At 42.7% G+C, this 12,992-nt stretch overlaps 1 protein-coding gene across 1 annotated transcript in view; it reads right to left on the bottom strand.

Moving 5' to 3' along the window:
• Positions 1-12,670, bottom strand: part of MINDY4 (MINDY lysine 48 deubiquitinase 4) — a 54,437-nt gene extending 41,767 nt beyond the window's left edge. The window contains exons 1-4 of the mRNA XM_054171356.1: positions 12,608-12,670; positions 10,425-10,544; positions 9,624-9,754; positions 8,110-8,424 (exon numbers count right to left, since the gene is read on the bottom strand). Of these exons, the coding sequence (XP_054027331.1) occupies positions 8,110-8,424; positions 9,624-9,754; positions 10,425-10,544; positions 12,608-12,670 (629 nt within the window). The remainder of the gene's footprint in view (positions 1-8,109; positions 8,425-9,623; positions 9,755-10,424; positions 10,545-12,607) is intronic.
• Positions 12,671-12,992: the final 322 nt, after the last annotated feature.

The following is a 12,992-nucleotide window of genomic DNA, read 5'->3' as shown; positions in this document are numbered from 1 at the left end:
ATACCATACAGTGCTTTCTCTAAATATTTGGATGTTCCTATCTGACCTTGGTGCACTGCAGAAAAACAAATTTACGTAGAGCAGTTGAAGTCACAGAGAAAGCACTTCTCAGCACAACAGTGCCTGTATGTTCCATCACTTCCTATTTACACTGCCACACAGAATTAACCAGGTTGGAAAAGACCTTCAAGATCATCAAGTCCAGCCTATCACCCAACACCACCTAATCAACTAAACCATGGCACTAAGTGTCTCATCCAGTCTTATTTTAAATACTTCCAGGGACGGTGACTCCACCACCTCCCAGGACAGCTCATTCCAATGGCCAATTACTCTTTCTGCAAAGAACTTCTTCCTAACATCCAGCCTAAACTGCAGAATTGTTTTAGAATCATAGAATTGTTGGGGTTGGAGGGGACCTCAAGGATCATCCAGTTCCAACCCCCCTGCCACGGAGACACCTCACACTACATCAGGTTGCCCAGAGTCACATCTATCCTGGCCTTAAAAACCTCCAGGGATGAGGCTTCCACCACCTCCCTGAGCAGCCTGTGCCAGTGTCTCACCACCCTCATGGGGAAGAATTTCTTCCTAACATCCTCCAATCTGAATCTACCCATTTCTAATGTTGGGGTTTTTTTTCCATTCCCTCTAGTCCTATCGTTACCTGACACCCTAAACGTCCCTCACCTGCCCCATTTTGCCCCTTTTTCCCCTCAAACCCAGAGCACCTGGGCTCTATTGGAGTCTCCTCCCACCCCAGGTGTGGCCACTTGGCCCTCCCCACCCACTCCCCTATTTAATCCCCCACAGGAAAGGCAGCAGCCCTAAGCTGAGCCCATTTGGGCTGAGGATCCTCCTCTCGTCACTGGTGAGTGCCCATGGTGCGCACTGGGTGATGGTGGTGGTGACAACAAAGGCCGGGGGGCCTGGTGGCCCCCCGGTTGTTAGGGCTATGATTGATGACTCCTCCAGTATCATCCACGGGTGCTAGCTGGGCCTCCTTACTGAGGCTGAACTCTTCTGTGTGGTATCTTGGCTGGTGAGGCTCTTGCCCCCAACTCTGGGATGGGTGCAAAAATGGTGATGGGGGAGCAGGAACTGTTTAGTCATATGGTATGATTCTAATTACACTTTTTTTTTACCTGGAGGCCCCTTGAGTCTGCTCTCATCATTCACTAAATCTCTGCTTTTGTGCCTCATTTACAGACCATTTCTTCCTCCTTACTGCTTCTTTTCAGAAATGAGGAAGGAAAGGATGGAAAAAAAAACCCAAAAAGCAATAAAGCATTCACTGGCAAATACATTCACTTATCAATCAACTCTGAAGAGGAAGCCTTCAGGAAGAGGGGCAGGTTGGAAAGTGAAAATCTCTTCTTATGAATCACAAGGCAAATTTCATAAAGAACAGATAACCACAATGGAGAAGATGCACTCTTTTTCTGTGTTTCATGGTGGTAAATTCACAGCAGGTCAAATAAACAAAGGGGCTTAAAAAATGAGCACTGATCAGTCAGTTCCTCTAGGACACTATGTAAAGCACTGGGAAGGGTTTCTAGACTTCCAACACTCAATCACTTACAATCAGTGGAGGTGAATACCACCCTCTGTTCTTTTTGTCCTACATCAAGTGCCCACTCCATCTGGGTTTGGCCTTCAATCTTTAGGCTATTTACTTTTAAGGATGTGGAATTTTCATGGCCTTATGTTTCCTGTCAGAAACCTCAGATTTTTAACGGTCCAAACCACTGTAACATGACAAATTCTAGCAAAATAAATCTCCCTGAAAGATAGTATCATATGTTAAATTGGAAGAAAAGAAAAACTGAGTGAGGAGTGAGATAGTTCTCTATCTTCTTATAAAAATGAAAGAAAGATGCCTATAGGTAACAGCCTCTTGGTGAGCACACACACTGCAAAGAGCAGTTTTTACCTCCTGGGAAAGTAACCACAGGGAGGAAAAAAACACAGAGGGGGAGAAAAACTCCTTGTGCTACCTACTGGCAATTGATTGTTTTTAAGGAGCAGGTAATTTCTGATGCTGCTTCCTAGTCTGCTTACCCCAGTGCTTGTATGGAGACAGCGAAAGGAAATGGTATGAAGCTCTACCAGTGAAACAGGATGTTCTTGTTTTATGTGAGATCTAGAACCCATCTATGTTTGAATGAACAGGGGAAATTCTCAATTGACTGAATGCTTTATGAGCAATGGGCTGGACCTTTCCAGTTTTACATCCTCTCCAAAAATAAAGAAATGGTAGAGAAGCCATTTGTCACTTCCAGTAATTGCAAAGTGCTTCTTCCTATGGGGTGCTGGAAAAATACTAAAAGGGGCAAATGGCAGCACACACAGATGTTGTGTCAAAGGCTCTAATGCCATAAATCCATTGGCACACAAAGTCCCAAGAGTTCACTACTTTAATTTTAGGTTCTCTTTTCTGGTCCAAGCATTATGTTATAAAAGATGTTATGCAACTCCAGAGACCTGAAGGTTTTCGCTCCTGAGTAACTTGGCAGCTACAATCAGTAGATGTAGCTACTTCAATCCATATTCCCAAAACATAATCCCATTTTGTTTGACAAGCATTCTTCTGATTGCTAATTGCAAGAGTCAGATAAAGGCTTATTCCCTAGCTGGCAGTTGAGCACAACCCAGGAAGGTTTGGTCTGTCTCTCAGGGAGGGCATGGGCTGCACTATTCTTACTGTGCTTCCTGCCTACAAAGCCACACTGAGGCGCTGACGAAAGCCTGAGACAAACCATCTGCCTCCTCGTGTGGCTGAAGGACAACGCCTGGTGCCACACACAGATCACAAATAGACAAAGATGGAAGGAAACATACAAAGGTAATTGAGCATTAGGCTGCTCCAGCTCTGCATTCCTTTCCATTCTTTTATCTGAAATGCTGCACTCTGACTAAACGCCTGCTTCCTAGAAATGCCACCATTGCCCAATACATCCTCTTCCTCTCACAGTGGGAAAAATGGAATGAATTCCTCAGCCATTGCTCACACAGACTGCATGTCACTGAGTGCACTGGCATATACTGAAATTGGAGTTTTCTGACTGGTCTTAAAGAGGCTCTAGTTTATAGCAATAGGGCCATCTGAGCTCAGATCTCATTTCACAGAACAAGGTTATCGAGGTGATGAGTACTTTCAGGAACTGCCCAACATCTCAGAGGACCAAAACTTTATTACTTACCAAAATGCTAGGTATTAGTTTAGACAAAGCAATCTCATCTGACACATTGATTGTCTATAGAAAAGTGAAATATTACAGCCCACTGGGCAAAGAGTGAAGAATTCTCTATTCCTAGAAAACCTATTTTTACTCCAAAATGCACAGTAGGAAAGACTGGAGCCAGTCATAACTGTTGGGTAAATAATGTCCTTTACATAACTTTGCTGTATGTACTTTACATAACTATTTTTCCTTTGAGTTGGAAATTCAATTTTATTTAAAAGTATAATTAAAACTGGAATGTTCATTAGCATTCTTTATGTGATCTGACATTCATCTATCAGCCTTCATAAGGCCCAGGCTTTTCCTGTTTCAGAGGTAGCTCATGTTTAAAAGAAGGCAGCTGCTTTGGCTCTCTTATTTCTGTCATGTATCCAGAATCACAGAATAGACAAGGTTGGAAGGGACCTCTGGAGCTCACCTTCTCCAAACCTCTGCTCTGCAGAGTCAGCTACAGCAAATTTCTCAAGGCCATATCCAGTCATAGTCTGAGTATCTCCAAGGACAGAGACCCCACAAACTCCCTAAGCATCCTGTTTCAGGATTTCCACACTGAAACATCACCTCTGTCAGTGTAGCCCAGAAACCTCCTGGATTACCTGTGCTCTGCTTGGTGGCTTACACTGATGGAGGGAACATCAAACCCTCCTCCTGAACTTGCTCAGAAACTCATGGCCAACATTCTCTGCCAATGTTCTAATGTGAAGCAGCACTGTTGGTGGCCAGGAATGATGCAGGATAAAAATGTGTGAGGATTTTGGCAGTTGCAGACATTCCATCATGTATAACTGACAGGTGTAAGTTTAGTCCCCACATAGAAAATCAGCTTGTGGATCCCTATTAGTAAAAAAAAGCATGAATATTAATCCTTTAAAGACTGCAACACCATAACCATGAAGTACCATTTTTTAAGTCTCACTAATCTAAAAGAATACAAATAATCTGCATGTATTTTTAAAGGACTACTTTGAGGATGATTAGTATTTTGTTTCTAGCTCCTAGCTTCATAAAAATTAATTTTCAAGGACTTGCTGTTGGAACATATGAAAAGGAAAAGGCTGACTTTTCAGTAATGCAATGAGTTCACCTAGAAAGGCCTCTATTCAGGATGAAGAAAGTCACAGGTGGTTCAGCAAGCAAAATGAAGCCATTTACTCCTTGTCAGTCTTAAATAAAAGTGCAGGGGGTTGAAGGGAGGTACCTTTTCTGTGGGAATATGTATTCCCTTACCACAGATGATTATATTGACTTCACAATTACACTATAAAACACACCAAAATGCTGAAGAGACATTTTTGCCTTATATTGAAAGTAAGAAGGCCTATGCCTGTGATAAACTACAGTGACAAATCTCCTTGTGATTGTATAGTACTGAGAATCACACAATGAGCAGCACCTGACTTTTTAACTCGGTGTTAGTGAGAACCACAGTGTGACAAAGATAGAGCAGCAGTTAAATACATGGAAAAAGTATAAAATAAATCAATAAACCCTAATAGAAAAAAATTACCAGCATAATTTCAAAGCAGGAAAGACAAAAATAAAAGCAGGCAACATGAGTCTTAGACAAAAAAATGCCTAAAGGAACATGAACAATGCTAGAAGTAGTTTAACAGAGGGATACACACAACAAGGAACAGAAAGATGACTTGAAAATCAATTTCAGCTATTTATTACTGGGAAGAAAAAGGGAAATGCAAGACAAATATAATGGGCTCCTAGACACTGGAATATATTCTCAGGGAAAAGGCCTCACTTGTGTCATTTATGACTGAACCAGACAGAATCCTGGAAAAAATATTTCAGCAAATATATATATGCATATATATAGAGTAATGAATAATCTGTCATAGAAACAAATGACCTTAAAAGGTCTTTTCCATCTGTAATTTCTAAGATTCTGTGAAACATGAGTAATGTTCCACTAAGGAATTTGGTATCTATGGCAATTCACTAACTCTACTCTATTTGTGTTAGAACGCAGAGCACTTGCTACAAAAAGGCTCATTACCAAATAATGAGTGATATTTTTGGGAACCACCAAAGAGTGCCCAGCTGAGGTGAGCTCAGTTGAGAGACTACTGCAGGAAGAGAAATTCTGGCTCTAAACCCACTGGCACTTGCTTTCCCGGTGGTGAAGTGCATCAGGGATACTTAGGTTTTGGTTGGAAAGGCGTTTGAAGCCAAACTACACAGTCGTAAAACAGTCCCCACTGTCTGAAATATCCATCTGTACTGGCACACTTTTGAAAGGAAACCACTAGCTCACATTCAGTTTGAAGCCAAGCCTGATGGCAAAGCAAAGGAGGCTATGGCAGATGCAATTAGAACTGGCTGAGTGACTGCTCACAATGAAAGGATGAGTGGAGAATCAGTTACCTTCCCTGCACCCAAAACTGTATTACAGATCTCTGTCTTTGGACGGTAGAATCCACTGCTGTATCCTGCTCACTAATGGCAGGAGGAAATTTTTGTTCTGATGTAACAACATTCCTTTTTTTTTTGGCCTTTCTGAGAGCCATTCCCTTTTAGTCTCTATGAAATTGGCAAAATGTTCTGAATACATCCTTTTGCTCCCATGGGTTTTTGATTCCAGTTTTAAACTTCTGCCTCCTTTCATTGCTCTGGACCCCTCACCACAGGAAAGACATTGAGCTGCTGGAGTGTGTGCAGGGAAGGGCAACAAAGCTGGTGAAGGGTCTAAAGAACAAGTCTTAGGAGGACTGACTGAAGGAACTGGGATTGTTTAATCTGGAGAAGGCTGAGGGCAGATGCCATTCTCTCTACAACCACCTAAAAGAAGGCTGTAGTGAGGTTAGGGTCAGTGTCTTCTACCCAAGTATCAGGTGATAGAACAAGAATAAATGACCTGGAATTGTACCAGGGGAGGTTTAGATTGGCTATTAGGAAAAATTTCTTTACTGAAAGAGGCATTGGAATAGGTGGCCCAGGGAGGTGGTGGAGTCACTGTCCCTGGAGGTGTTTAAGAAATGTGTAGACATGGCACTTGGGAACATGGTTTAATGGCCATGGTGGTGTTAGGTAGACAGTAGGACTTGATGATCTTAGAGGACTTTTCCAACCAAAACAATGTTATGATGATTCTGTGCCATTTTGCTTGGAATTGGAAGAGATAGGTTGTTGGTTTTATACATGAAAAACAGAAGCGCAAACATCACAGTATCTCCTTCTTCATCTTCTTAACCACCAGAAGTGAAACTGTGGTCTATGGATATTATCTGCCCACCTAATTCAGCTTAAGGTAGTTCTCCAACACTGCAGAACTGCCCAGTTAGAATGCAGCTGGCCAGCTGAGGTTTACTCATTTAGAAACTACTCAGCTGAGAACTGGATGATTTCCACATCGCTACCACACCTTACATTGATAGAATTAAGATGCATGGAAAACTAGGAGAGCACTTCAACTTCAGAGGCTGCACAAGCAACAACTGTAGCATGTCTCTGCAGCTGAAAGAAAAGCTGTTTCTCAACTGCTCTGAAGTGGGTTTCCTTGCCTTTCCTCAATTTTGTTTGCCCAAGTTGTGAAACATGAGGCAATCTTGACCTTCTAATGCCATTCAGCCTTCCCAAATAACTCATTACTTGCCACAGTTTCTCTGGAAAAGCAATAGAAAAAAAGAATATCCCAAATCCTGGCCATCAACTTTGACAGCTTTTTTCAGTTTGTTTGGTTGCTTCTTTTTAATTTCTAAAGATCATGAATTTCCTGAGGTAGCAAACACCACCTCTGTACTGTTAGTCTCCATTTGATTGATTCACTAACTTGTTTCCAGTTTCCTAAAAAGAAACAAGGAACTGCATGAATGGCAATGCAAGTAAGTGATACAGAAGTCTTGCAAGAGCCAAGCCTTATATTCTAATGACTGGTGTTTATTTGGATTCTTACTGCCAGTCTCTTTTACCTTCCAGCCTCTGTTAGTTTCACTTAACTTCAGGAGTATCAGTAGTCCTGATTTTAGCGAGTTTTCAGCAGCTCAGAGCTCAGCACGAATTCAAACGCTCTACTGGCTGTAAAGCAAGTCATACAGCAAAACATCCTCGTTTTGCTTTGGAAACAGATGACATGGGCTCTGCTTAGGAAATAGCTCCCTCTTCTGTTCCTGCTGAAACCAAGCCAGTCCTCTGAAGAAAAACTTTCAAACCACTTCCTACAGCGATGAAGCACAGTACTAGAGTGCACTGCACAAAATCGTGCACGGAGGCAACCCTCTTTCAGCCCAACTTCTCCTTTCCTGCTCACTCCACAGTTACTGTGTAAGGTTAGGAAATGTCAGAACATCCAACTACAGCTAAGTGCAATTAGTACAAGAGAAGACACTTCTTGGTCTGACACAGTCTTTTCAGAGAGTTTTGCACAGTCCAAGGCGTCATTGACACTCATAAATCATGTACTACATATTAATTGATTACAAAATAGGCATACAGTTACTCTTCTCAGCTTTGCTGAGGAGGTGTCAAAATCCCACTGATGCTGTATTCTTTAATTCAATGAATGCTGGGCATGAAGTAATAAACCAGCCTGAAACTGGAAATGATGACATCATGGGTTAGCACTACCTTACATGTTGTGTCAAGCTACCTGAAACAAGAGTTGTATGGAGTCAGATCTCATTGCTTCTGCTTTCACAGTGATTTGGGAGATGGATCTCTGCATTCCCAGAGAATGGCACAAGACTTATTAGATCCTTCTGAAAGCAGACAGTGAAATGTGGATGGATCTGTAGGTACTGGTACCAGTTCCGCAACAGCTCCCCTCAAGGAATTCAGAAGTCACGTGTCAGTCACTCCTATCCCTGCATCAGATTTCCTCAACATTTTCATATTATTATCCTACAAATATTCTTACCTTAATCCTGGAAACCATCTCACATGTTTCTTGGGAGATTTTTCTGTTTTCTCTGTTTCAGACCCTGAATGCCTGTGAGGGTCACTCACTTCAAGGCTTTTTTCACTGCTGTCTGTAGGACAGGTTGAAACTGATTTTCTTTCCTCTCTTTCAGACAGCATTTTGGGCACAGAGACACGTGAGGTTTTGAGGATACCTCTTAGTTTTTCAGCGGCTGAAATGTTACAAATGGTTGACAGAGTCTTTGATAGGACCTCCACATTTACTTGTGAAGATCCTTCGCTTTCTTGGAACTCATTCCTTGAGACACCGTATCTACAAGGAAGAACAACAGCAAAACTTTCTTATGCATATGTAAACTGAAGGGACAACAAGCAGTCTCTGGGAGCTGGAAATCTCGGGATTGTTACTCTGTAGAGGATTTAAAACCATATAGTCCACTCCAGTATAAAGCAGAGCAGCCCCTTAAAGCCTCACTTCCGGCGCAGGCAGGGCGGCTCCGAGCCGCCAGCCGAGCACTGCTTTGCTCTCGCCTTTCGCTGTAGCGAGCTCTCAGCATCTGCGGGGGGCACCCCCATTTTGTTAGGGGTCGGTGGAGGGAGATGAGCCCTGCTGGCTGCTGCTCTTTGGTGTCAGAGGGGGTGTTAGCGGGTTCCTCTGGAGGAGAAAGCTGTTGTAAGAAAGGTCTGCAGGCACGGGAGAGGCTCGCAGGATTAACGGGACAATTTGCGGTGTTCAGGGTAAGGGGAGAAAACGAAACAGGTACCTAGATCAGAGGCACCGTGAAGTCAGATAGTATGAAACAAGAGAGAGAGAAAGTCACTGATAACATGCTAAAAACTCCTGTGTCTGAGAAAGAGAAGCAACCAATTATCCTTTTGTCCCCTTTTCAAGTGTTAACTTCCAAAATCTTGTCTGTCTTCCCCTGTAAGGAAGGGAATGCTGAGGTTTCACAAGCACTGCTGCTCTGGCTTAGCTACTTAGTGCATGCTGGTTTTAGGAGAGGGATAAGATTTGCATCAGTACCCTGAGAGTCAAGGCTGGGAAGGTGAATTACTCTTCTGTGCCCATTTTAAAAGCTTTCTATTGCAGCACAGGGCTGTCAATCCACCTTGAAGCACTAAGAAATGAAGATGGAAATAACTTAAGCGACACTGTACCAATACTGCATTTAAGACTGTAGGCCTTGCTTTTGACTATGTAAGGCATAAATATACCTGGAGTTTGAGTGCAGGTGGTTAGATTCTAAATAGACTTCAATTTGCAAGGTGTAAGAGATGAGCTTTCTATGTGCTTTAATGACTGAGAGATGTAATTGAGATTATCAGTCTTTGTAATTGGTATGGAACATAAAAGAGTATTTTGGAAGAGTGGTTTGCAAAGAAGGTTTTAATTTAAAGCTTTATATTACTAGGATAAAGGTAGCTGAAAGTATAAATGATAAAGCTTTTAACATTATTTCTCTTATTTACTTTAAAAAAAATAATATGCAGGGCAAAGAAATAAAATCATACCTGTCTTGAGTTTCACTTTCACTAACAGCACTCCTATGTGCATGGTCTTCGCCTGAGAAGTCAGTCTCGTGGTGCTCAAGGAAGTAATTGGTCATAATTTCAAGGAGTGTTTTCAGTGGTTTCCCCTTTGCCTATTGCAAAGTAAAATAACGTTCTTGGTGACTGCTGAAACTCTCTTTTAGTCTTGCTGCAGCCTAAGACAGGATCTTCTTTTTGCACTGTACAGGAGCTGACATGTCAACAATTTTCTAGAGTTAGCTGCTTTTGTATCTACCTAGATGTGACTCTACAGACAATCCAGGAGACTGGAAGATACCAGCTAGAGGGTGTAAAGAGCTTGAAGGTGTTGCTGTGTTAAATCAAGTAAGTACAATACAGAAAAACCAACCTGTTAGGGTCATTCCTTAGTCTCATTTTAACTAAACATTGCAAAGTATGGTACCTGTGCTAGAATGCACCTTCTGTTGTCAGGTCAACCTCAGAAGAGTGTAGAATGAAATGCAAGGAGTTTTAGTACCTGACTTCAGTGTTTCTGGTTGATTTTCTCACAACATGGTGAGAATCATGGGCTCTAGGACTCTTATTTATGTGCTTGGGACAACTTAAGGATAGGGCAACACTCCAGCACAGCTGTTACACTGTTTTTCAACAATATTCTGGGAGATGTGTGCCCTTCATTAAACAAACAAACAAAACCCCAACAAAACACACAAGAAAAACCAAACCAAGCAGACAAGGTGGTTGCCCTAGTCTCATGGTACCTGATACCACATTTTCAGGGAGCACAATCTGTTTCCTTACTTTGTTCTCTTTGTACAGGGAGTGCAGATGTAGGACCCTGCAAAGTTCCTTCTTGTTATTGATGGTCCTTGAAGAACATGGAAACTCTTGGTCCATGACAGCGATGGTTTTCTTCGAATGCTGAGAAAGCAAAGTGTCAGTTTTTAAACTGCTTGAGACCCTATGACTTAGCAAGGCTTTTTTTTCTTGTCTTTGTTGGATGTAATATGAAACTTCTGGATGCATTAAAATAGCAGTAATTAGTAACGAGCTGAACCTTAGAATCTGTACTTGCATGGTACAGTTTTGCACTACTAGATCCCACAGATGGGAAGATAATTAAGGCAGCAACAATGTCTGTGAGGTGGAAATGATCAAACATCAACATAAAAAAATAACACCTCCATGCAGGTGAGTTCAGCTGTTTAAACAGCCTCCTATGACTTGCCTTGTCTGTATGAAGGCCCTTGCTAATACCAGGGTTTCTGGCTCTCGTAGTTCCAGAAATAGTTTGCTTTTTCCATCATGATGTGCTACAGCTTGTCACAAATGTCACTTCGATGGGGAATTATAAAGCCTCAGTATCAGCTGTAGTCGGTGTCTTGATGGGTTCAGAAAAAGTTTCAGAACCATTAGCATCACTTGAAGTTATTCCAGTCAGCCTCAGGCTAGAAATCAGTCAGATCTCTCTGGCTTCTTCTGGTTTGGGGTCTTCAAACTTTTTCAACTACTTTTTATCTGTAGCCAACATATACAGATACTTCAGAGACAAAATCTTTGGTCATCTCATTTTCTGGAGGGAGAGGCTGATCTACTGAGAAATCAGTTAGATCCAAAACTCATTCCAGTGCTACAACAACAAATCACTGTTTTGAGAGAGAAACTCCTGATTTCTTTGCTGAAGGGCTATTGTTACAAGAAAGGGTTTATTTTTTTTTCTGCAGATTGTCTGGCCCAGATTTAGGGAATAAGTTGTGGCAAATAAAGGATCATTATCACAGTTGGCTCTCCTGTATATTAGAGATTTGAGGGGAAGCAAGGGAACATTTGTGCAGAATCATGAATGATCATCAGTGCCTCTTGTTTTGACTCCAGAGTATAGAATATGAAATAGATGCAATAGTTCAATACATAAAATGCTAATAAATTAAGTGTAGGGTGGTCATGTAAGCTGTGTGCTCTGTTTTACCTGCAGGGCATTCCCTTCCCTTTTACACCTTTAATCAGTTTTCCATTTACACGTGTCTCAGTCAGAAATGTGACTGTCTTTCATTTGAAAAAATCTTTGCAATCAATTGAACAGCCTTTGGCCTCTCAAACTGCTGACAAGCAAATGGCAAATCATGAATTCTGCATCTGAAATTCTTTTGGCAAATGTTTCCACTTTATTCACAAACACTGAAAACATGCACTTGGAGCCTGGGTGCAAAACAGATGAAAAAACCCTGAGGTTTGTGTTGCACTGTGGCCGTGGCTGTTCAATTTCTGACACAACCTAACTCATTCCTGACAGTGGGGGAGTGGCTGGGCTGGCCATCAGCAGTATTTCCTTAGGACTGATCATCAATACAGGGAGGTACCTCATTTCACCTGGAAATGTGGGGATGCCCTTTCTTCTGCTCAATCCCACGCTCCCCACACCCACGTACAAGACAAAAGGGTTTTTTTACAGTATTAAGTTTGTGAAAAGTACAGTGGCCTCTTTCCTTCTTTTCTTCTTGTCCCCTTCCCCCAGATAAACCTGCTGCCTGAGAAGCTGTTAAAGAAAATTGGGGGTGGGAGGGCTGGAGAAGGGAGGTGGTGTTACAGTTCCTCTACCACCAGTACCTTTTGCCTATTGTTTTCCCGGTATTTGTCCTGGAAAGCTGTGTATGCCTCTTGCTAAAACAAGAACAACAGTGAGACAGGCGAGTAATGAGAAATGGTAATGAGAAACTTTTTCCTGATTTCGTCTGGAGTTTGGCAGGGATGTGGCAGGCTCTCTCAAAACGAGGAGAAAGCTGGCTTCCGTCCTCGGTGCTCAAACGGCCTTGTGGGAAATGTAGTGCAGCTCTTTACCCGACAAGCTTGGTTTGGTTCGGGTCTAGGTGCTTTAAGGCTGGCAGAAGCACCACTCTCCGCACCCCCTCCCAGCGTTCCTCAGTCGTTGAGCACTTAACCTTTTCCGTGTGTCATTCTCGAAGGAGAAAATCGAGACCAGTTACCTTTCTACTGAGAAATTCTCTCACGAGTGACAAAGCCACTTCTTCCACAAATGACTCGTCCATCTTTAGCTTCCGAGCAGGCTTTCTTCTTCACGTCTATGGCACTGCAGCTCTCGGGGCGGCGGTTCAGCGCTGCAGCCCCGAGGCGGCAGCAGGGCTGCGGGCAGTCTGCTCGCCGGAGCTGTGTTGCTGTGGAAACCATGTCATCGGAAGCAGGGAAAACTCCTCCTCCCGGGAAGGAAGCCGATGAGAGACTTCCATGGCAAGGGCTTTTCCCGCTTTTCGCCTTAGGGATAAAATGCCCACCTCTGCCTGTCTCACAGCCCCGGGGCTCCTCCTGAAACTGATGAAATTAACGTTTGCCTCTTTTCCAGTGTCCCAGTAA

The sequence above is a fragment of the Dryobates pubescens genome, chromosome 21 (genome assembly GCF_014839835.1).
Source record: "Dryobates pubescens isolate bDryPub1 chromosome 21, bDryPub1.pri, whole genome shotgun sequence".
Taxonomy (NCBI): Eukaryota; Metazoa; Chordata; class Aves; order Piciformes; family Picidae; genus Dryobates; species Dryobates pubescens.
This window is presented reverse-complemented; position numbering and strand designations above follow the sequence as displayed.